Source organism: Malania oleifera, chromosome 4 (assembly GCF_029873635.1).
Source record: "Malania oleifera isolate guangnan ecotype guangnan chromosome 4, ASM2987363v1, whole genome shotgun sequence".
In the NCBI taxonomy this organism is placed as follows: domain Eukaryota; kingdom Viridiplantae; phylum Streptophyta; class Magnoliopsida; order Santalales; family Ximeniaceae; genus Malania; species Malania oleifera.
This window is the reverse complement of record NC_080420.1, coordinates 109,787,776-109,813,783: the sequence shown is the minus strand read 5'-3', so window position 1 is coordinate 109,813,783 and position 26,008 is coordinate 109,787,776. Positions and strand designations below refer to the sequence as shown.

The window sequence follows — 26,008 nt, the reverse complement described above, 5'->3', positions numbered from 1 at the left end:
CATATTTTGCCCCCATTATTTCAATCAATTGAATTACTAAGTGTTGGATTTTATTTTTATTTTTTGAAAGTTTATGATTTGAGGGTTAGGGCATGAATTTGAGTATGCATATATTTTAAGTAATTCTTTTATATTATTCTTCTTATCTGGGTGGCCAAGAGAGTCAAACTTAACTGCAAAATTGGACTAAATCAGGCTGAAAATTTAGTTAACCAAAATTTTTTATTTGATTTTGGTTTAGAGTTTCAAATATTTTTGTTACCGATTTGACTTTAAGTTTGGCCCATTCAATAACCATGGGTAACCACACCAAATTGATATATTATATATAAAAATATATATTACATATAATTATATAAAGAAATCTTTTTAACAATTTAGAACATGGATTGGTTACTTTTATGTTATTTTCAAACATTGATTATAGATTTTATTTATGTTTATTTCACAAGTGGATGTTTTTAAGTTTATTTTGGATGCTAATTTATAATTTATAAATTTATATGACTTATTGAAGTTTGAACTTAAACAATTTATGTTTCAATTATAGTATAAGATAAAAAGAATTCTAATTGGTAGTGACTTCAAAATTTTTAAAATTAGATCCAATGATTGGATCGATAAATCGTTTGAACGATTATGTTACAGTTTTACACTTCCAATGAATTGAAACTTCAATTTGGTTAGCGGTTCAAGGGGTATGGTTAGAGTGAGCATAATTCAATCAAAATCAAATTAATTGAATTAATCAAGTAAATTTGTTTGGTTCTATTTTGTTACAAATTTATTTGGTTCAATACAAATTTTATTTTCATTGAATTTCAAATTTTAGTTTTCGATTTGGTTTTGGGGTTTAATATGCATAATTAATTGATATAACCGTTTAGTGTGTGTGTGTGTCTATATAAAATTTTATACATTATATATATAATGTATATTAAGATATTAAATTAGTTAATATTGGTCAACCAATTTAACAAAAACTTGGTTAGATCAATTTTGGGTTGGGTTTATGGAATTTTGATTTGGTTTAGTTCATAAGATTCTTTAATTGAAATTTCTTTGTTAACCATGCCAACCAAATGCTAACCCTATGTTATACTTGAATTATATTATTAAATTTCATATAGTTTAAATACTACATGAAGAACATAAGATGAATGATGGAAGGGGAGGACTTGTGATGCAGAAGATAGATTATAATATGAGTGATTTGACAGATTTGGATTCTTACATCTCCATTATCGGATGCCTTGACTACTCTCTCCTCGCGCCAGTGAAATGAGAAAACTAAAAATTGGCAACAAACACTTGAAGCCTTCTAAAAACACAATAATATACACTTTCGTAAGATATTAAGATGATAAATTATTTTAAGCATGAACAGGAGACATTCATAGTGGAGATCAATCCCAGTTTCAAACATGGAAATGGGCGAAGAAATGTTTGGAACAAGAAATGAGATGAAGTTGTGGGTACACACGCCATGCATAAAGTTGTGAACATGAACTGCCCTTCTCTAGTTGGAAATGGTCTCATGGAACTTGACTTCATTGCAACATCAATGAGCAAACCAAGTATAAATATTTCTTCGTCAGTAGCACGACATTTGTTGCATGATGCATTGTGTTAGAACTCGGCCGATACAATCTCCCGCATGAATTCTTCTGGCGCTGCGAGAAAAGTGAAGGTGATGCAAATGAGCTTATTTCAATCATTTGGCAAAATATGAAAGTAACAATTCTAGTTGTTGGGCTCCCTCCATCCCAAACAGAATGGTGCACGAACAGTGAGCGCTTTGGATAATCAGAACTCAAGGACACCCAAGCTTATTTAAAGCACATGAAACCATTTTAAACACACATCTAATGAATAATATCAATGTAGTTACAAAGGCTGACTGAATAGACAAGTCAAATTCACTTCAAATCTCTAAGCCAATTAAAAAAGCTATCAGCAGCCAACATTCATGATATTTGTTATAAGATGTGACTGAGTTTTACACTGTTGAGAGCCAATCCTCCTTTTTAGACTCAGGAACAGCAAATTAATGATGCAGTACAGATAAGTCACACCTAAGTGGAATTACTTGGAAGTAACAATAACTTCAAACTTCACAGTTGTGTAATATGCAAGACCCGATGCATGAGGGCTTCCATGCCATATTTGAGGGAAGTGAGGAAAAATAACATATGGCTAAACATTGTCAAGTAGGACAGCAAGAGAAATTCAGAAATCAGAGAGAGAGAGAGTGAGAGAGAGAGAGAGAGAGAGAGAGAGAGAGTTGTGGCAGAGAATTAGAATGAAGAGGAGAAGAAGAGAAGGAGAAGAAGAACAGAGAATAAAGAGGAAAGAATTTATGGACATAATAAAACAGAACAAAAGAAAATGAAAGGAGGAGAAGAGGCGGAGGGCTGCACAAAGGGGGGAAGGGCGGAAATTGAACTGGAAATCTGGATTCAAATCTGATAACTGTCCAAATAACTTAGAAACCCAGTATTTATACCCACTACTAACTGAAAAACACATTAACATAAAAAAACCCAACAAAACACAATATCACATAAATAACCCCTGAGTACTTAAAATACACAAAATAATCCTAAACTAACTAAAATTTTAAAATAACAAGAAATTTTCCCAAACTAAATTAAAAATCCTAGCTACCACATAGGTAGTTCTCCATCAAACTCTCCTTACTAGAGAGAACTTGACCTTGAGTTCTGCAATGGCATAGTTAGCTTCGACTCCATGAGTGGGAACAAAGTCAAACATGTTGGAAAATCAAGAGGAGGCATGATTTGCATGGCATTGTCAATCACCATTGGAGAATATCTAGAAGAACCTCCAACTGCAAGTAGCATAGAAAGATGCAATGTCTTTTGATAAAAACAAGTCCTCCAAAGAAGAAATCAATTTAATAACCAAATTTATTGGCAGCTCAAGTAAATATGCATTCAGTCCATATTCTAGGAAAATGGACAATGTTGCACTAGATTTGGTTAAGAAAGATGTGGAGGGAGAAGATGTGAGGGATGAGGCACAAGTTCACTTGATTGAGGAGAAATGATCTCACGGAGATTTTCAACGATAGGATCCATGATTAAAGAATTTCCAACAAACTCTGGAGCAACCAGCCATTTGAGCAAGGGTCATTGACAAAAATATCTTTCCTAGTTGTTGGCAACCCATCTTGAAGTTCATTGCTGTCAACGGAACAGCAAACAGCAAAGCTCTTTCCTTACTTCAGCCCACATTTATTTCCTTATATTTCAATTCATTATTTTGTACGGTTAGCATATATTTAGTTTACATGTATAGGGCTTTGACAGATTATAGTTTACTTGTATAGGGCTAGAATCATGCTAGACCTTACTTACTTTCCATGTATAGCATTCTTGTAAAGTCTATATATAATATACAGAACTCAAGGCCAATTTATTTGGCCATTCACAAAATATTTGACATGGTATCAGAGCCAGCTGACTGCTAGGTTCCTTTTCCCTTAAATTTTTTGTCTTCTCGGTTTCGTGGCTGTTGTGGTTTTGTTTTCTCTTCTGGAATTTTTTTCTGTTCTTTCGGTACTTCTGTGGCTGCATGGCTTTTGGCACACCAGGTTTCTGGGTTGCCATTTATTCCTCCAGTCTATGTCCTTGTGATTCTCGGCAAGCAGGCAACAATTTTCCGTTGCTGTTTGTGAATTTCAGCAAGTAGGCACAGCGGGTTTCAGTTTGCCACTTATTTCTCTAGTTTCTGTTGCTGTTTGTGACTTTCGGCAAGCAGGCACAACAGATTTCTAGTTTGCCACTTATTTCTCCAGTTTCAGTTGCTATTTGTAACTCTCAGCAAGCAGGCAACAACTTTCTGTTGCTGTTTCTGGTACTTATCTTCTTCGCACAGCAGGTTTTTGGTTCAAGATTTAATTTTTAGTGCAGTTTTTTGGTTCAAGATTTAATTTTTTAGAGCAGGGAGGTTGTTCTTGGTTTTTCTTTGTACATGTGTTGTTTATTTTGGGCTTCTAGATTTTCTGGTGGTCTGTTTCTTTCGGCACAATCTTTTTTTTTTTGGGCTTCTCAATTTTCTCTATTATTTAGCATGGACTCCACACCTGTGTGCCAAGTTTACGGGCAACAATTATTCTATGTGGGCTTTTCAGTTTGAACTTTTCTTGAAGGAAAAAAATCTTTGGGATCATATTGATGGCACGGATTGTGCACCCAATCTTGATAAATCCAAGGAGTCCGCAGCTTGTCCTTCATGGGCTCTGCTTAATGCTCGGATTATGTCTTGGCTTCTTGGCTCGGTTGAGCCACATATTGTCCCTCACTTACAACCTTATCGCACCGCTCAATCCATTTGGACTTATTTAAAAATAGTATATCACTACAATAACGGTGCCTGTCATTTTTAGTTAGAGCATGCGATTGCCATGTTTCAACATGACAATTGTTCCATCCAAGACTATTATTCGGGGTTTCTGACTCTTTGGAATGAATATTCTGATCTGGTTACTGCGGATGTTCCTTTGGCTTCTCTTCCCATTATTCAATGTCTTCACAAGACTAGTTGTTGTGATCAGTTTCTTATGAAACTCCGCCCCGAGTATGAATCTGTTTGCTCGTCTTTGCTAAATCGCTCTCCTGTTCCTTCTCTAGATGTTTGTTTTGGTGAGTTACTTCGTGATGAACAACAACTTAGTACTCAAGTTACTCTGGCACAATCTCATGGTAGTTCCGGGTCTGTCCCTGTGGCTTATGCTACTCAACGACGAGGACTACTTGCGCATTCTAGCACTTTGTAGTGTTTTTGCTGCAAAGAATTTGGACATATTGCTGCTAATTGTTCCAATAAATTTTCCTGTTATTGCAAGAAGGGTCATATTATCAAAGAATGTCGTATCCGCCCGCAGAATCGTCAAGCCCAGGCACCCACAGTGACTTTTGCGGCCCCTAGCTCTTCTTCAGGTGACTTCTCTGTTCATGCACCTCCTCTAGCAAATTACTGCACACTCGAAATGGTGCAATAGATGCTAATTTCGGCATTTTCAGCAATGGGGCTCCAAGGTAACAATTCTGCTAATCTCTGGTATGTGGACTCAGGTGCCTCTAATCACATGATGAATAATCCCACTACCTTTTGTCATGTTCGGCCCTACCCTGGTCAATCTGCTATTCAGATTGCCAATGGCAGTTCTTTGCCAATAGTTGCTATCGGAGATGCATCTTCTAAGTTTACTAATGTGTTTCTTACTCTTCAGTTTTCCACGAATCTTATTTCTGTTGGTCAATTAGTTGATTATTGTGCTGTTAATTTTTCTAATAATGGTTGTGTTGTGCAAGATCAGGTAACAGGGGAGTCGATCGTGAAGGGACCTAAAGTGGGGCGCTTGTTACTACTACTTTTGCTTGTTCCAGCACGTTCTCCATCTTCTTCTAATAAGTCTTTTGCTCGTAATAATGTTTTAGATCTTAGAATGCTGTGGCATCGTCGTTTAGGCCATCTCAATACTCAAATCTTATCTCACATATTGAACTCTGGTTTACTAGGTAGTAAAGAACGTTCTTCTTTATCTCTGGAGCGTGCCTCTTGCAAACTTGGTAAAAGCAAAACTCTTCCCTTCCCTTTGCATGCTAGTAAAGCTTCTTAGTGTTTTGATCTTATCCATAGTGATGTTTGGGGACCTTCTCCGGTTAGTTCACATGAAAAATTTATATACTATGTGACTTTCATTGATGATCATAGCATATTTACTTGGGTCTACTTTCTTCGCTCTAAATCTGAGGTTTTTCATACTTTCACTGAGTTTTAAGCATTTGTTGACAATCAATTTTCTGCTTCTATTAAGACATTACGCACAGATTCTGGTGGTGAATATGTGTCTACTGAGTTTCACGCATTTTTGGCTTCTAAAGGCATTATTCATCAACGTTCATGTCCTGCTACTCCCCAACAGAATGGAGTAGCTGAACGGAAAAATCGTCATATCCTAGATGTGGTCCGTACTCTCTTACTGGAATCCTCTGTTCCATCCTTGTTCTGGGTTGAGGCTCTGAAAACTATTACTTACTTGATTAATCGTTTACCTTCTCAAGTCCTACTCATGGAGTCACCCTATTTCCGTTTATTTGCTAAGAAGCCTAGTTACGATAACCTCCGTACCTTTGGTTGTGTATGTTTTGTTCATTTACCTCCTCATGAGTGACATAAATTATCTGCTCAATCTGTTCGATGTGCATTCTTGGAATAAAAAGTGTGTCAAAAGGGATATGTTTGCTATGATCCTACATTACATCATACACGCATTTCTAGGAATGTTATTTTCTTTGAAAATCAACATTTCTTTCTCGTGTCCTCTGTACCCTCCTCTCCTACTGTAATTCTCCCCTCTTTTGAGGAGCAATTTTCGAATCCTCATCTTGTCAGTTCTCGTTTTAAACCAGATATTGTGTATATGCGGCGCCCCCGCCCACAGTCTCTTCTGATAGCTCATCCAATGTCCAATCCTACCACGCTCCAGATTTAGTCAGTTGCAGCACCTCCATAGCCTTTGGTATGTCACTTTTCTCGAGTGTCTGTACCCCTGGATAGGTATGGGCTTCCCTCTTCAAGTTTTGGTAACTTTGTTTCAGCTCTTACTACTGCATTGTCCAATTTAGATATTCCCACTTCCTACTCACACGCTGCCAAGCATGATTGTTGGCGACAAGCTATGCAAGAAGAAATTGCTGCTCTAGAGGCCAATCACACCTGGGGCATTGAGCCTTGTCCTCCCACCATTGTTCCTCTGGGCTGTAAATGGGTTTACTCAGTCAAGGTCCGATATGATGGAAGTTTGGATCGTTACAAAGCTCGCCTTGTTGCACTTGGGAATAATCAGGAATATGGTGTCAATTATGAAGAGACCTTTGCTTCTGTGGCTAAGATGACTATTGTTCGTACGATTCTGGCTATTGTTGCTTCCGGTGAGTGACCATTAACATCAGATGGATGTCAAGAATGCTTTTCTTCACGGGAATCTTAGAGAGTGTATTTATATGAAGCCACCCTTGGGCTTGTTTCCCTCTCTGACTTCACATGTGTGTAAGCTTCGTCGTTCTCTTTATGGTCTCAAACAAGCTCCGACGGCCTGGTTTGATAAATTCCGCACCACTTTACTACAATTTTCATTCAAGCAGAGCAAGTATGACACTTCATTGTTTCTTCGGAAATCATATATGGGTATTGTTGTTCTTTTGGTTTATGTTGATGATATTGTGATTACTAGTTCCGATTCTGCTTTACTTGCTTAGATCAAGACTCATCTCTTAGAGTCCTTTCATATGAAAGATCTTGGGTCTCTCACATAATTTCTTGGTCTTGAGGTGAATCATAGTCCCTTAGGTATTTCACTCAATCAACATAAGTATGCTAGTGAGTTGGTGGCCACAGCTGGCCTTCAAAAGGGTACTTCTGTTGATACTCCCATGGAATTAAATGTCAAGCTTCGTGAAGAGGAGGGTGACTCACTTGCTGATCCCAGTTTATATCAAAAGTTGGTGGGTAGTCTTGTCTATCTCACCATTACTAAAATAGACATTTCTTTTGTTGTATAGCAAATCAGAGAGTTTCCTTAGACTCCTCGTCATCTTCATTTGGCTGCTGTCTGTAGGAAGATACGCTATGTTCAAGGCACTTTTGCCCGTGGTTTATTCTTCCTTGCAGGCAAATCTACTCACCCTGCTACTTATAGCGATGCTGATTGGGCTGGTTGTGCGGATACACGTCGCTCCATCACTAGTTGGTGTGTGTTCTTAGGTGATGTATTGATCTCTTGGAAGAGTAAGAAGCAAGATGAAGTTTCTAAGTCATCGACGGAATTTGAATACCGGGCAATGTCTCTTGCTTGCTTTGAAATTATTTGGCTTCGAGGCTTGCTTGCTAAGCTAGATTTTTCTTAGACGATCCTACACCTCTACATGCCAATAATATGAATGCTATTCAGATCACGGCCAATCCTGTCTATCATGAGCGCACGAAGCATATTGAAGTCGATTGTCACTCTATCCGTGAAGCATTTAAAGCTCGTGTTATCACTCTTCCACACATTTCCACTGAATTACAAATTGCGGATATCTTCACCAAGGCTCTCACTCGTCATCGACATTGCTTCCTAAGTAGCAAATTGATGCTTGTTGATCAACTCGCATCAATTTGAGGGGGCTTGTCAACGGAACAACAAACAGCAAAGCTCTTTCCTTACTTCAGCTCACATTATTTCCTTATATTTCAATTCATTATTTTGAACAGTTAGCGTATATTTAGTTTACTTGTATAGGGCTAAAATCATGCTAGACCTTATTTACTTTCCATGTATAGCATTCTTGTAAAGTCTATATATAATATACAGAACTCAAGGCCAATTCATTCGGCCATTCACAAAATTTTTGACAATTGCAAGATTCAATAACCAAGTTTGGTAACAAGTCAAGGTCCATGTCTGTCCTAGAGGCATCAATGGTGTTTAAGGTCACAAAATACAAGTCTAAGGCCTTATTATGAAAAGAGTCATGACTTATCTCTAGAGAATAATGAAAAAATTGCGCACTAGTATTATGCAAATAATTTATGCAGTCATGATACTCAATAACACAGCAATTTGCATGGGCATTTATGATATTTGATTTTTTATCCTTAACAATTTGAGTTTTCTCTTGAACATCTTGGGAGGGTCTAGGACTACCTTGTGACACATGGAGAAAATGATCTAGACTGATGAAACTCTTTAAGATTGGAAGTGTGGTTAAGGGTTGGCAATTGGAGAAATCCCTTAGCTTTCAAAGTGTCATGAACCAAACACTTCAAACCTTGTGAAGGGCCATGCAACACTAGCTAGAGCACTCTTGCTTAACCAGTCATCCAAGGATTACCATGGATCACCATAAGAACACATTTTGCATCAATATGAGAAGTAAGCAGAAGTAGTAAGCAATTCATGAAAGCAAATGGCAAGCAAGCGATGAACATTGAAGCAACCTAAATTCATAAACAACAATTCCTTAAGAAACATGTTTCTAGTGAGGGAGGCAAGTAGGCTAAACATGTTTAACGAATGCTATTGAGTTTTACAAGACTAATGAACACTCACTCTCCTCTAAAGAGCTTTATATGCAATTTTAACTCACTAGGAAACATCAAATTGTCCAAGGAATCATACTCCCACTTTACACAAAGGCTTAAACATACTCAAAGCATAAAAAATATACTACTATTTACATGATGGTAAACCATCTTATGCCCACAAGGCAAGTGATCGTAGGCAAGCATAATGCCCAGAACAAGCTTGTCTTGTGACATTCTCCCCCACTTATGTGATCAACGTCCTTGTAGACTCGAATGCTGGGTACTCTTCTACTTTGTCCATGAATTGTTGCAAGTCTTCCACTAAAATCCAGCTGATTTGTTCGTTTCCAAGGCCTTTCCACTTCACTAAGAAGTCATGCCTCTTCTTCCTTGATGATGCAATTCTTTGTTTGCAAAGATGACTTCACCTTCTCTTTTGTTAGGTTACGTTGTCTTCAATGGTGCTTTGGTTGACCGACTTCTACTTTAGGATGCACTTTCATCCAAGTCGAAGGATCAACCATGTATGAGGCCTTCCTAACTTTAGGCAAGATGGGGACTGGTCCTATCTTAACGCCGTAGTGACTGGATCTGTTCAGGATGGAGCTTAACAAACACCAAGTCAACCACGTTGAAATGCAACTTCTTCATCCGTTGGAAGCTTTCTCTAGGTAAGCTCGAGAGATCTAACTAGAATTGGCGTGCTTTGCCTTCTTCTGCCAACTTTATGAGGTTTTGGGCAACTAGATCTGGATCTTTAGTAAGGTTCTTTTTAATGCACTCCTGCATTGTTGTGGTAACCATGGTCTTAAATTTTCACGAAATTGTTGAAATTTCCGTCGAAATTTCCGATTTCCGTCACCCTCGAAATCAAAATCGCAATCAATTTCCGTCTTACATAATTTCCATCGAAATCTCAACGAATCATCCGAAATTTATTGAAATCTTGAAATTTTAGCGAAACTCATCGAAATTTGAACTATACAATGAAATTTCGTCGAAATTCAAATGAGAGATTTAGGAGTGAAGTGAAATTTCTCTTTTAATTTATTTTATTGAAACAAAAGATTATTACAAGTGCTTTTGAAATTATATGAAAAAAATAAACTTGAGTAACATTTTATTTAACCATTCATGTCTAAATTATCATTATTTGTATAATAAATAATATTTAAATGATTTATGAATTTCATTTGTATTAATTGAATATGTTTAATGTATATTATATCACAAATATGTTTGATACACATAATATTTTACAACTTTTCTACCTCATACAAAACATAGATGTATTTAATTTGTTATATATTAGTCTTAAAACATATATTATTATGTTCGTTAACCATTTCTAAAGTTTCACATAGAATTCCATGTTTTACTATTAATTTCCATTATTTTTTCAAATCAAAATCGAATTTTCCATCGAAATTTCCATACTTTTGGAGCTTCGAAATTTGAGTCGAAATCGAAATTTAAGACCTTGGTTAGTGTTGATATCCTTAATTGAATGAGGGAGAATTAAGAATGCCTATTGAGCTTATGGTTGCTCACTCTATTCCTTAATAATTTCAGATTTGATCTAAGGGAGAGCTCCACTTATTAAGTTCTCCGAGAGACAGCATTTTTTAACATGTATTATAGGTTGGCACAACTTGGCAGGAAGATCATAGGGATACTAAGCATGTATTTGGTTAGTGGTTATGCACGTAGATTAGGAAGAGTGAAAAATTGTTGTATGTAAAGTACATCCCAATGTAAAGATGTCATGTCCCTGGCTTTTGGCACGTGACCGGCCTTGACTCTATCTAAAATCCAATGGGGTCACTAGGCTTAGGCAAGAATTTGTTTTACAAATCATCATTTGGAACCAAGTTAAAAGCCAATTAGGAGTGAACACTTGTTGAAAACACAAGGCATACATATATTTCATAAGCAACTAAAAACATTTCTCATTTAGCAACAAGCTCTTTACATTGGGCCACACTTTACATACAACATTTTTCTCACTCCCTAGTCTACATACATAACCGCCAAAATTGAACACATGCTTAGTATCCTTATTGTCTTCCTGCCATCATGTAATACATGTCAAAATGGTAGTATCTTGGAGAACCTAACAAGGGGAGCTCTCCTTTAATTTGAACTTGAAATTACTAAGGAATAGGGTGAGCAACCACAAGCTCAGTAGACAGTCTTAACTGCCCCTTATTCAAATAAGGATTTCAATACTTAACACAGGATTTCTTACCTATATGCATGATCATAAGGTGCATGAACACACTCTTTATTCTAGGCAATTTTGTAGTAACCCGATCAATATATATATATATATATATATATATAATAAATAAATAAATAGATATTTTGGAGGAGATATTTTTAGATATTTATATATAAATATCTTGGAGGAGATATTTATTTTGATTACTCAAAGGCTAAGTTAGGTTTTTCTTTATAAACTCTCTCTCTCTCTCTCTCTAGACACGAATTCCACTCTCACTCTCTAAGATTTCCGGGCCGTATGTTGCCAGAATCGACGATCCAACGTTGCTACATGGATCAGGGAAGGAATCTCTACAGATTCTACAGATCAAAATTTCATTTCGGAGATTTTCGAGTTTTTCCTGAAAATCAAGGTAAGGTTTGGTTTTTGCTTTTGGTCCGATAGATCTGTAGTATACGAGGTTATACTGAAGTTTTGTTCTTCAAGTATTAGGTTTCTGGGTTTTCGTGCCGTTGTTTTGAACCGTTTAGGTTCAGGGTTCGGAAAGCTAGGGCTTGAGTTTTGGGTCATTTCGAACTCCGATTCACACGCAAGTAAGGGGGTTATGTTAATACAGTGATTTATACAATATGAATCAATTGAAATGTTGAACTAACTTTTAGATATCAAGTTACGGCGGTTTTAGGGTTTCCGGGCCTCGGTTCGGTAAACCGGCTTTATTTTCAAAAACCAACTGGTCAAATTCAAATGTTATATTTTTAGAATATTGTACTTGCATTCCGAACCTTTTCACCGGTTGGAAATGTTGTTTTTGTTGTTTAAAACCCGTACTGTGATATTAACTGTTTACATTTACTTTCGGGTTGTTTTCGAATGTGGAAAACTCTGTGGCAGGTGTTGATGTTGTGAAATACTGGAACTGTTGTGAAAATGTAGGAAGTTTATTTGATGGCTACGGGCCGGATTTTATGTAATGATGTGTTTCGTGAAATGATTTCAAAAGAGTGTTTAAATTGCTTAAATTGCATAATATGCTTTAGGAACCCTGGGGACTGATAGTGTAGGCACGGATCCGTTGCCAATGAGGGCACCATACTTTTGATCTACATGAACTCAAGCTGTATTGAGACAGTCGGGGCGGTCTTAGAGTGAGTTTGCCTTTTGATCGTGTACCCAGGCTGTATTGAGACAGTAGGGGTGGTCAACCCCGATTGTGGGAATTTATACATGGTATAGAGTTTGAGGGCGTGTCCTATCCTGCATATCTGTACATTTATGTAATTGTTGTTATATACTATGGGGTTCTTCATATGATGAAAATGGGCTACGTATTTTATAATTACAGAAACGATGATTATATATGTTTATGTTTTTGTTAAACACTTAAAGCATGCTGGCACACACTGTTATTAGCTTAATCGTCCCTTACGAAGAGGTGTCTCACCCTATCATATAAACTGTCTTTTCAAGTCCTTGTCGAGGTTGAGATTAGCAAGGACTGGGGCAGGGTAGCGATCTGTTTTTGAGTGAGCGCCTCCACGAGCTCAATTTTGTAGGTTATGTTATAGGTTTTCAGAACTTGTAAGATATTGTAAGACTCGAGGATGCATTGAATCTCATACTGTATTGTATATGGATGTTGGAATAGCTGTATGTATCTATCAGGCAGTTAGAACTCTGGTAATAGTTTGATGGATGTTTATGTTTTCCGCTACGTATATATCTGTTGAGAAGTATATCAGGTACACAGACGTCACTACAATAACACCCGGGCCATAAGTTGGGACCGGGGTGTTATTAAGAAAGGAAAATCAATGGAATATAATGGTTTTGTGAGTCTACAATTGATGATTCATTGACTTGAAATTATAGTTTAGACTAACAGATACCCAACATGTGTAATTAGTTGCCATTGTTTATTAAAATTGCTTAGAGTAAATTGTCACGTCCTTGTTTTTTTGGCACATGATCGGCCATGACTCTGTCTAAAATTCGATGGAGGCACTCAACCTAGACAAGAATTTATTTTTCTAACCATCATTTGAAAACAAGTTAGAAACCAATTAAGAGTGAATATTTGTTGAAAACACAAGATATATATATTTCAAAAAGCAACTGAAAATGTTTTACATTCAGTGACAAGCTCTTTACATTGGGTTGTACCTTACATACAACATTTTTTACACTCCCTAGTCTACATGCATAACCGCCAACCAAATACATGCTTAGTATTCCTATTGTCTTCTTGTCAACCTATCATACATGTCAAAAATGGAAGTCTCTTGAAAAACTTAACAAGCGAAGCACTCCTTCAATTTGAACTTGAAATTATTATGGAATAGGGTGAGCAACCACAAGCTCAGTAGACATTCTTAATTTCCCCCTTATTCAAATAAGGATTTCAATACTTAACAAATGATTTCTTGCATGCATGCGTTATCTTAAGGTGCATGAACACTCTTTATTCAAAGCAATATGCATGAGCACACTCTTTATTCAAAACAATCTATTCATCTAAAGTTACCATCACAAAACATCCAAATAACATGCATTTATACTCTTTTTTTTTTTCAACATAGCAATGCTGTCCCAACTAAATGCACAGTTTATCTCAAACAAGTGCCAACTTCCAGCTTGGCCAACCACCGCTTAACATGGAAATATCCTCCAGAGGTTTAGGGCCTTTCACCCAAGGGAGACACAATCCCTACTTGCTCAAATTTCACAATATCACAGCCACAACAACACATGGTGCCAGCTATTTCACACAACATCAATTCAACATATGCATACACAAGCTTTTCCATAGCAAGTATAACAATCATCCTTATGAGATGAATACATATAACATATGAAAATTTCCCAACTAAACAAGATATGCAGCTATGATAACCTAAAAAACATATATGCAGCCATATCAAAGTAATTAGAAATAACAAGCTTAGATCTGCCTTATTATGGTTCAACTCTATGCAAGTTTCTACCCTTATTTCCTTTGAATACCCCAAATCCCTAGGTGAATAAATGAAAATTAAGAACAACTATCTTGATTTTCAGCTTCTTCAAACTTAGTTTAAGTTTCCATCAGAATTTTCTAGATTCTCTCTCTCTCTCTCTCTCTAGAACTAGGTTTTACAGCAAGAGTTTGTCGTATTTTATTTTCTGTGTTGAGGCTGCTCTGCAAGGCTGGAAGGGTCAAGACAGCAGCTACTTGCTGCCAGCTGCTTGCCAAGTGTCTTCTTCTAGGCTGGAAAAGGACTGCAGCAGCTGCAGGCAACAACAGTCCTGCAGTGCTGCCATCCATGTGCTAGGTTTCGTCTGCTGGTTTTCAAAGCTGCCAGGTGGCTGCTGCTGGTTTGTAGTGCTGCCAGGTGTCACACTTGATATCAGCACGCCCCATCCTCCTTTTTTTTTTCTGCCCCAAATCATATTTTATTTATGTTTTAGCATATCCTCATAATTTTCTTTCATCTAAGCCCCTCCTACCACTAATAAGTCAAATGGAATTCCAATATTAGTAACACAACTCAATTAATGAATAACATGGCTAGTACAGACTTGTTTAATGCAAAACAAAGCAAGGTCATCGTAATTTATTAAAGTAGTTTAAACTTACCTTGGCCTAAAGGGTACAGTTATCACATAAATACCCAACATTGACCACACAAGATGTTAAGTCTTGATATACATTGTTGGCCCGCAACCTAGCAACTTCAGCTTTTAGGTAAAATGGTCATCTAACACGGTATCAGAGCTGATTATCAGAAAGTACTGGGTTCTAGTCTAGACGCCTGAGTTTATTACGTGGTGTTTAAAAAAATTTTGTTTTCCCTGTAATGAATGTTACCTACCATGTGTTTATCTCTCCACAAGCTTTCAGGCTGTGCATGCAGGGGAGTGTTAAGGCTTGATATACATCATAGGCCTACAACCTAAAAGCTTAAGCTTCAAGGTAAAGTAATAATCTAACAGATAACTTTTAACCCCATAGTAGAAATGTGGAATCCCACTGTTTAATGTGGTGATTTTTATCTTGTTTCAGTTGAAGCTCTATATTCAAGATTACTGCAACGGTCCAATTGGTGCAGTGTCCACTAACAAATTCGTTCACTCACTGTTATGGACAGGCATGAGTAAAAAACAGATTAACCTGCCTGTAAAATTCATAAAACAATCAGACATACAAAAGCAAATAAAATCCAAATAAATACATACCTTCTCCACCGGTAAAAAGATTAAATTGGCCAATTGCTTGCCGAAGGAACATCTCCACTCCACTCACAACAATAGCTCCAGCAGCCTCAGCTTCTTCTAACAGTCTAGTTTTCCTTGGTGTGTAAACAGAATCAAAGACTAGGTAGTAATCTCCCAAGGTCACCTGAAAAAAGCAAAGGGTCTTAAGAATGAATGACACACACAGACACAACAGTTTCTTCCCTTCAGAATGAAAGTAGAGGTTAGGACCTCAGCAACAGGAATTCGATCTGTATTAGGGTGCATTCCTAAAGGTGTTGCATTTGCAAGAAGTGCGCCTTTCTCTGGCCGAAAATCAACTATATCGGAGTAAGGTCGAGCTTCACCGGAAACAGCACGAGCAAGGGGCTTTGCTCTATCTTTCTTGACAGAACAAGAGAGACAGTTAAGAAGTGCTGAAGTGTTTGGATCCAACTTCATAAGGATTTCCTTAATTCATTAGGCAACAATCATAGCATGATGCACCAAGGTATGGAAAAGTGGTTTCATTATTTGATTAGCAAAAAAAGAGTTAAGAGGCATAATAAAATTGTTAGTTTGTCCAACTGCAAAAACAAAGCCACCTCTTCCAAGCCGTGACATGACTCATGATGATTGGTAGCCCAATGCACTGAAGAGGCACAAACAAAATAAGATACAAGACTTGGTCCTTAGAACATAATGAAGAAAAATGAAAAAAGATTCAAAGCATTCTACAGAAAGATACTTTCAGTATTTACCAAAATCAATGTCAAAAATGATTATATTTGCCCCCCTACTCTTGGCGCCAAATGCCAGTGCTCTTCCTGCACCTCCAGCACCAACTAGCACAAACATTTTCCCTTTGAGGGGAGAAGTAAGTGGCAATTCCCCACTAGCAAGTCCCCGTACTGTGAGACAATGAATGAGCAAAATATTAATTAGTGATATTTTGAGTGATCAAATATTGACAATGCGAGCCAATTCAAAAAGAACTATGACATTCATTTCAAGGGTACAACGATAAATGTTGAATCCAGGTTACATGGAACGTGGATCAGTATCGACACATGGAACGGATCAGGAATTTAGAATGTAGGTTGGCATGGAGTGTAATAATTCAGAGGTAGGCTTCTTTTAGTGTGCATGGTCAAAATTTACAAACTAAAACAGCTACAGAATACAATGATGAGGCAATTGTAGTGTCATGGTGTCTACAGTAGAGACTCATTAAAACTATAAGATTTGCAATTTTGCTCCTCTTCAATTGGTTCATTCATCTGGAGTCCAAGCTAACATACTAGGTAATTTTATAAACAGCAATATCATATCTCTATTACATACAATCACTAGTGTTCCACATTTTGGAAACTTCCCAATCACAATTCCTTGGTGTAATAGCCACAGTGCTTGAATTTGTAGGAAAGCATAAATCGAAAAGCAATAAAGAAGTTGATCTAGGTAAATGGCAATCATCATACAGTTGAAAATCTTCTGCATAATATTCAAGGAACTACGATCATCTTTTTCGATCAACTTCTAGAATGTTGACCAATGGCTCATTGTTATAGATTTGAATTTTCTTTATACATGCAACTTATTCTCAGAAAAATTTGCACATCCTAATAGTTTACAAGGTCATAAGCATCAAGCCATCTAAAATTTTGTGGCATTTTACAACAGCCAACAATATTTAGCACATAAATTTCTTTGAGAAACCGCAGTGTCATATCCAGTACCTCCCAGAGCATCCTCAATCGCAGTTATTGCAGCCTCGCAATCTGTATTGTAACCAACCAGCTTCCCATCACTAGGCCTCCTTATGATAGTATTAACAGCTCCTATAAGCTGAAGCACCACACAAAAGTTCATTGAATTGTCAAGATATCAACATTACAGATGAAATATTCTACAATCGTGAGTTCATGTCATGATAACAAACCTATCAGGTCATCAAGATCAAGGTTTAAAAAATTGGATGCCATTGCTTTCCCTCATCAAGATGTATAAATTCAGGTGGACAAGCTGGGAAAAATATATTTTGAGTTTGCAGTTGTTAATGATTATTTTGGTCATTTAGCATCATTAGTATGTGCTACTGTTGTGTTAATAAGTGAGTTAATTAGCGTACTAAGGTCATTAGCATGTACTTGACATATATTTTAAATAGAGGGAGACCTATCTTTGTAATTAGGTCTTTCGCTTTACCAAATACTTCAACATGGTATCAGATCAAGATCCGACCTAAAACCTGCTGCCAAACCAAACATTAAACCTGATCATCCCATGCAAATCTGCCATTCTAGGAGGATCAACCACATTTAAGCAGTCACTGGAAACTTCCTGGACATCGCTGCCCTTTTCATAATCTCAAGAACCCCTTCATGTTTTGCAAAACCTGTCCCATATATAGTCATGCTGTCATAGAACCTCCAATCTATAAGTCAGTGAAATATCACCACAGAGAAGACCACACATCCCCCACACGCCAGCCAACTGCCAGTAGCTCCAATCCCATGCACTGGTGCTTGAGACATCCTCCTGTCCTGTTTTTGCTATGATTTCCTCCAGAATGACTTAAATCCTTCCGTAGACAATGATATCAAGTTGTTGGTAATGAATTTTGTTCAAAGATCCAACCTTTTAATCGTTCATTAGTGACAATTTTTTAGTTGTTGTCTGGTACTATAACGGTCAGCAGTTAGTCTCTAGGAGTAGTGGTAGTGTTCGTATGTTAGTTTTTTGGGGCTGTGGTAGTGTTATATTAATTTTTCGGTGACTTGTTCAGGGTTGTTTTGGCGGCACACCTTCTTTGTGGTTGTTCCAGCTGTTCCAGCTATTCACCTTGTTTGTTGTTGATCATTTTTGTGAGTGTCAGGATGGAGCCCATGAATCCCAAGAATTCCCTTCATCGCTGCCATAGATAACAATCGAAAATTTGGATGGAAAGAATTATGTTAAGTGATCTAAGGCTGTTAAGGGTCTATTTCACAGGCTTAGGAAATCTGATCATTTGTTCAAATTTGGGCCTTTTGATGATGAAGGGAGATAAGTTAGGAACATGCATTGTTTGTCTATCTCTTGTGGAACTCGATGGAACCTGAAATTGCATAGATGTATCCAAAGATATTTGGGATTATGTCAAGCTCTTATATTATAGTGACATTAGATGTATGTACCCTGGAGTACTTTTAGTTCCAATAGGGACACGAGTGTCATATAATACTTTGCAGGGATGAAGCATATCCATGAGGAGCTTAACATCGTGCAACCCATAAACGATTGATGTTTGCGAGATGCAAAAGCAAAGAGAGCTAATGACACTTCTTTGGGTTCAAACTGGTCTTGAAACTCGAGTTTGAGGCAGTTTGGTCATAGCCTCTTGATAGGGCACAAGTTCCATACTTTGCTGATATTTATTCTTGCACTTTTCGTGCTTCCTCAAGCACACATTCCCCAGCCCTTGTATCTAGTGTTTCAACCCTCGGCTTTGATAGGAGCCGAGGACACTTCCGTTACATAAGGTGATTTTGGTTTTTGACCAAACAATCACAGAAGTTCTTGAGGTGGTTCAAGTAATCGTGGTGGAAGATATGGACGAGGTAGAGACCTTCTTTGCAAGTGCACTCATTGTGGTCAGAGAGTCATATAATTGAGCAGCCTTGGGATCTTCATGATAAGCTGCCTCGCATCACCAATGCAGCCACCATAGATTTTACATTGTTGGGCTTGATTGGGGATCAGTGTATTGTATCTATGCCAGAGGAAGACTATTCCAAATTCCAACAGTATCAAGCATCCCAGCAAGCTTCCCTTCCCACTGCATTTCTTTCTTAGATAGGTAACTCTACAGCTTGCCCGTCGTCTAGTATTTTTTTCCCTCGTCCTTCAGCTATTGATTCAGCTGCTACTCATCAAATGAGAGGTATCTTCAAGTTCTTAAATTTCGATTTCAACTCAAATTTCAAAGCTCCAAAAGTATGGAAATTTCAACGGAAATTTCAATTTCGCTGTCAATTTTGATTTCAATTTGAAAAAACAACCGTAATTAGTAGTAAAACATGGAATTCTTTGTGACACTTTAGAAATGGTTAACAAACATAATAATATATGTTTTAGGACTAATATATAACAAATTAAATACATCTATGTTTTGTATGAGGTAGGAAAGTTGTAAAATATTATGTGTATCAAACATATTTGTGAGATAATGTACATTAAACTTATTTAGTTAATACAAATGAAATTCATAAATCATTTAAATATTATTTATTATACAAATAATGATAATTTAGACATGAATGGTCAAATAAAATGTTACTTTAAGTTTATTTTTTCATATAATTTCAAAAGCACTTGTAATAATCTTTTGTTTCGATAAAATAAATAAAATAAATTAAAATAGAAATTTCACTTAACTCCTAAATCTCTCATTTGAATTCCGATAAAATTTCATCATATAGTTAAAATTTTGACGAGTTTCGCTAAAATTTTGAGATTTCGATGGAAATTATGTAACACGGAAATCGATTGCCATTTCGATTTCGAGGGTGACGAAAATCAAAATTTCGACGAAAATTTTGACAATTTCGTGGAAATTTAAGACCATGGGTATATTGAATTTCTTTTCTACTCTCCAGTATTCTCAAAGCTTACCCTATGTTACCCTTGTTGACGGGTTTACAACTGTGGTTAAGGGAATAAGGACAGTAAATCACACTCCCAATGTTTTTCTTTCTTCTGTTTTATATATTCTCAAATTCCCCTTCAATATTTTGTAGTTAGCAAGATTACCAAATCCATGGATTATTCAGAACGAATATTTCTTAATTCTGTGGTCATTTAGGATTTGAAGGCAGGGAAGACGATTGGGGGAGGATGTAATACTAATGGACTTTACCACTTTGAGTCGCCATCTCCTTCTATAGCCTACGCACCTAATGCTACATCACTCCAAATCCATTATCACCTTGATCATCTTTCATTGGAAAGGTTAGAACAACTAGTTCCTACTTTCAATTCAATGTCTTAATTACAGAGAGCATTATCATGTTCCATTTGCTTCTTGAGTCAATAAACGGGCAATAAGCCCTTTCATGTTAGTCCATTGTGATGTTTGGAGTCTTAGAAGGGTTGTGTCCCATTTGGGTTTTCGATATCTTGTAACTTTTGTTGATGATTATTCCATGTTGACTTGGCTCTACTAATAAAAAATCATTCAAAATTATTTCATATTTGTCCTGTCATTTGTTCTAAAATAGAGACTCAATTTGATTCGCTAGTTCAGATGCTTTGGAGTGATAATGCTAGAGTAGTTCATAACCCAATTCACTACTTATATGATGTAGTTTAGTATTGTCATTAGTCATCTTGTACCCACACTCCACAACAAAATGAAGTTGCAAAGAGGAAAGAACAAACATATCCTAGAAGTCACTTGCGCGTTATTTTATCAGATGTGCATTCTTGAAGTGTTTTGGAGTTATGATGTGCTCACTATCTGCTATCCTATCAACAAAACTGCATCCTCTTTTTTTGGTTGTAAAATTCCCCACTCCATTCTCTTTCCAAATGGTCCTTTGTTTTCTTTACCTCCTCGTGTATTCAAGTGCATGTCTTTTGTTCATTAGTTATATAAGTTAGATCTTCGGGCTATAAAATGTGTTTTTTGGCCACTTGTGTATTCAAAAGGAATATCATTGTTATAGCCCTACTCTGCATTACTTTTTTTTACGGTCTTTACCAATATTACCCTTTTTCAGTTTACACAATAATATTCTTAATTCTTTGAGTGCCTTTGACCTCAATGAATCTCCAATTCTACCTAATCTTCAAGATTTTGGTTTATCATCTCCACCAATCATCCACTTGTGTATCCATGTAGTATGGGTCCTTCTCGTTGCCTCGGTCATCCTAATTTAAAGGTGTATTCACAACCATGACTCAAGGGAGAAGAGTCCCCTCCATCTTGTACTGCTACACCTTTGGTTTGTTTATCCAATGATCCCATTTCCAGCAACGTTGATCCTGCTATTGCTGCCCAAAAAGGTATACACACCTATACACAGCATCCCTCACTAACTTTGTTTGCTATAACTTCTTGTCACCCTTATATTGTTGTTTTGTTAGTACTCTTACCTAATCTGTTTCTAAAGCCTTAGTCCACTCTAGATCAAGGACTTCAATGGCTGAAGATATGCATGCATTTCAGGAAAATAATACTTGGAAATTGATATATCTTTCTCCTAATAAATATGTAGCTAGTTGCCGTTCTGTATATACTATGAAAATAAATCTTGATAGTTCTACTCTGTGGCTTGTTTAAAAGCCCATCTTGTTCTTAAGGATGTACTTTGGTGTACAGTTGGGATTACTCAGACATATTCTCCCTGGTCAACAAACTTGCCTCAATACATTTGCTTATCTCCTTGGTCACTATTTCTGACATGCCTTTGCAATAGTTGGATGTGAATAATGCTTGCCACATGGTGATCTTTAAGAGGAGGTCTATATGGAGCAACCATAGGGGGAGTTAGGCAAGTCTGGATCGTAGGAGCTCTTCTTCCTTCCCTAGAGAAGAAGGCAAGTCTGACTAAAAAAAAAAGTTCTTCTTCCTTTATATGATTTTGTTTGATTAGGCAAGTCTAGATTGTAAGATTGTATAATAATCATGGTTGTACTTATACAAAACATTTGCATTGCACTTCACTTTGTGTAGAGAATGAGAATGAATCAATTGTATATTCAATTGTGTAATCTTTACATACTCAGGTCCCTATATAACACGTACACAGATAATAAAATATGGAAAAACAGAAGAAGACACAACTTGTAGTTGAGATATGTAGTTTAGCTTCGGTGGGGGGTCTCAATTTATAGCCTCTGGCTCTTGGCAAAATCTCAAGGTAGGTGGTGGTGGCTTACCCACCATGGTACGTGGCTGTCATTCAAGACTCCCCTTCAAGTTGGATCATAGATATTGATCATGTCCAACTTGCAAATAAACTCTTCAAAGCTACATCTCTGTAATCCCTTAGTGAAAATATCTGCTAATTGTTCTCTTGTAGGGATATAGGTCATGCAAATTGTCCCCTTCTCAATTTTCTCCTTTATAAAATGCTTGTCCACTTCTATATGTTTAGTCTTGTTGTGCTAAACAGGATTATGAGATATACTAATGGCGGCTTTGTTGTCGCAATAAAGTTTGATGGGGAGCTTTATTGTGATGTGTAGTTCTTCCAAAATTTTTGTAACCATAGCCTTTCACACATCCCCTATGCAACAACTCTGAATTCAGCCTTGGCACTGCTTCTGGCTACCACACTCTGCTTCTTACTCCTCCATGTTACTAGATTTCCCCAAACATAGGTAGAATAGCCGGTAGTAGACCTTCTGTCTTATGCTGATCCAGCCCAATTTGCATATGTGTAGATCTCTACCTTCTTACTGTCACCTTTCTTGAAGATTAATCCTCGCCCTAGAGAGCCTTTCAGATATCTGAGAATCTTATGTACTGTTTCTAGGTGACTCTCCTTTGGTGAGTGCATGTGTTGACTGACCACACTTATAGCGAAAGCAATGTCAGGTCAAGTGTGAGCGAGGTAGATCAATCTACCTACTAGTCTCTGATATCTCTCTCTATCCACAAGCTTTCGTACATCTTCCGTTCTTTTTCCTGCCTCAATAGGAGTATTGGTTTACAGCTAAGCACGCCAGTCTCAGCTAAAAGGTCAAGTACATACTTTCTTTAGGAGACACTAATTCCCTTCCTTGATCTGGCGACCTCCATTCCCAGGAAATGCCGCATTTGACCCAGGTCTTTTACCTCAAACTCTGTGGTTAAGATCTTCAGTCTCTCCACCTCTCCTATGTCATCTCCAGTGAGAATGATGTCATCAACGTACACAATCAGGATGGTCCTTCTTCCCTCATTAGATTGTTTGAAGAACATTGTGTGATTCGACTGCCCCTGTTGGTATTCTTGATTCTTCATCACCTTTGCAAATCTATCAAACCACACCCTTGGTGATTGCTTGAGTCCATATAGGGATTTCTTCAATTTACACACTCTAATTTCTTCTCCCTCCTAGCAAAACCTTGGTGGTAGCGTCATGAACACTTCTTCTAGCTCACCATTCAAAAAAGCATTCTTGATGTCAAATTGATGGAGTGGCCAATCAAGGTTTGCTGCCAGGCACAAGAGAACCTGTATAGTGTTCAGCTTTGCTACTAGTGCAAACGTCTCGATGTAGTCAATACCGTATGTTTGAGTGAACCCCTTTGCCACAAGGTAGGCTTTGTATCGTTCTAATGTGTCATCAACCTTGTACTTTACTGTGAACACCCACTTATAGCCCACTGGTTTCTTCCCCCTTCGCAAAGTCATCACCTCCCAAGTTCCATTCGTTTCTAATGCCCTTATCCCTTCCATCACTGCCTCTCTCCACTCTGGAATCTCCAAGGCTTCTTGAATGTTTTTAGGAATTTGGATTCTATCAACATTAGAAGTAAAAGCACGACACTTGGCAAAAAGATCATTGTAAGATACAAATTTTGAGATAGGGTGGAGAGTACATGAACGATGTTGTTTTCTAAGAGCAATGGGTAAGTCATGTTTTACCTAGTCAGGATTGGAGTCGGACTCATGAGGAGTTGGAACTATCACCAGTTCTGACTTTTTGGTGCGTCGGAAGTGAGTGTCTCATTGGACTTCAATTTTGGCCTCCTTGAGTAGACAAGTGTTTCCCTATTTGTTTGTATTTCCTCATCTCCCCCTGAGCTCAAGTTTCCTTCTATACTAGGCAAAGGAGCAGATATAGGGAATGGAGTGGTCTCGAAAACAGTAATATCGAAGTAGTCTGAGTTTGAGGGTCGAGCTTTACTCAAGGACTCCCCCTGAAGAGAGTAGTAGGGGGTATGTTCGAAGAAGGAAACATCCAGACTAACATAGAGTTTCTAAGGGATCGAGTCATAGCATTTGTAACCCTTCTATGTGGGAGAGTAACCAAGAAAGATACATTTAAGTGCTCTAGGATCCAATTTGTTTCACTTGGGAGCATGAATGTGGACAAATACAGTGGACCCAAAGACACGAAGCGGAAGATGTGAGTTGAGCCTAGAATTGGGAAAAGTCTCTTGAAGTTTTTGGAGCGGAGTTGCAAGCGATAGGACTCTACTAGGCATTCAGTTAGTGAGGTATGTGGCTGTCAAAATTGAGTCACCCCAAAATTTTGTTGCCATGTGAGAGGTGAACAACAGGGCACGAGCAACTTCAAAGATATGTTGATTTTTCCATTTAGCAGCCCCATTTTGTTGAGTGGTGTCAACGCAAGAGCTTTGATGGATAATACCATTCTCTTGAAGATACATGCCCAAGGAGTGATTGAAATACACAGTACCATTGTCAGTACGAAGGATTTGGATTTTTGTGTGAAATTGGGTTTGTATCATAGAGTGAAAATTCATGAAGACTAATCGAACCTCAGTTTTATCAGTCAATAAAAATACCCAACACAGACGAGTGTGATCATTAATAAAAGTAATAAACCATTTTGTATGGGTCCTATTAGGAGTATGCGAAGGTCCCCATAGATCACTATGAATCAAACTAAATGGCATGGATGGTTTATACTGAGATCTAGGAAAAGTAGTACGATGGTGTTTGGCAAGTTCACACACTTCACACTGAAAATCCAAGGCAATTTTATTCGAACATATTGAAGGAAATAAGTGATGCAAATACTGAAAACTAGGATGTCCCATCCTTTTGTGCCATAACAAAAGTTCACTTTCCCTAGGACTAGATGCGGAATTACAAACAATAGGAGGACACGGTCCATTCACATTAGCTTTGTCGAAGTAGTAGAGCCCATCACATCCCTTAGCATTGCCAATCGTCTTCCCTAATGATAGGTCCTGAAAGACACAATGAGAGGGTAGGAATTTAGCTGAGCAATTAGACTGTTTGGTTAACTGACTAATCAACAACAAATTACATGATAAATTAGGAACATTGAGGATAGATTCAAGAGTAATAGATTCAGAAATACAAGCACTCCCTTTGCCAACGATAGGGGATAGAGTCCCATATGTAATTTTGACTTTTAAATTGCCGACACAAGGTGAGTATGTTGAAAACAACTGATGAGCATCGGTCATATGGTCAGATGCACCAAAGTCAATAATCTAGGGGGTAAAATGAGGATTGGTTATAAGGGCTGTCAAAACAGTACCTTTGTGGGCTAAAGAGCCAGATGACATAGTATTAGCGGACTGACCCGAGGCTTGGAAATTGGAAAATAGCTCATATATTTTCGCAAGTTAGTCGGAATTAAATCCCCCACTAGAAGCTGTCGGGCCATGGGCTTCTATGGGTATTTTTTTTGCCAGGGTTTCAGTGGAGGCCTAATGACCATGGGCTTTATTGGGCTGTCTGGGCTTCCAATCCGCGGGTTTGCCACGTAAGGTCCAGCA

At 37.5% G+C, this 26,008-nt stretch overlaps 1 protein-coding gene across 1 annotated transcript in view; it reads right to left on the bottom strand.

Annotated features, from left to right (window-relative positions):
- Window positions 1–1,319: 1,319 nt before the first annotated feature.
- The window catches only part of LOC131153046 (bifunctional 3-dehydroquinate dehydratase/shikimate dehydrogenase, chloroplastic-like), a 118,665-nt gene continuing 93,976 nt past the window's right edge, over window positions 1,320–26,008 (bottom strand). The window contains exons 6-10 of the mRNA XM_058105070.1: window positions 17,275–17,383; window positions 16,297–16,446; window positions 15,788–15,936; window positions 15,539–15,701; window positions 1,320–1,673 (exon numbers count right to left, since the gene is read on the bottom strand). Of these exons, the coding sequence (XP_057961053.1) occupies window positions 1,630–1,673; window positions 15,539–15,701; window positions 15,788–15,936; window positions 16,297–16,446; window positions 17,275–17,383 (615 nt within the window). The 3' untranslated portion in view covers window positions 1,320–1,629. The remainder of the gene's footprint in view (window positions 1,674–15,538; window positions 15,702–15,787; window positions 15,937–16,296; window positions 16,447–17,274; window positions 17,384–26,008) is intronic.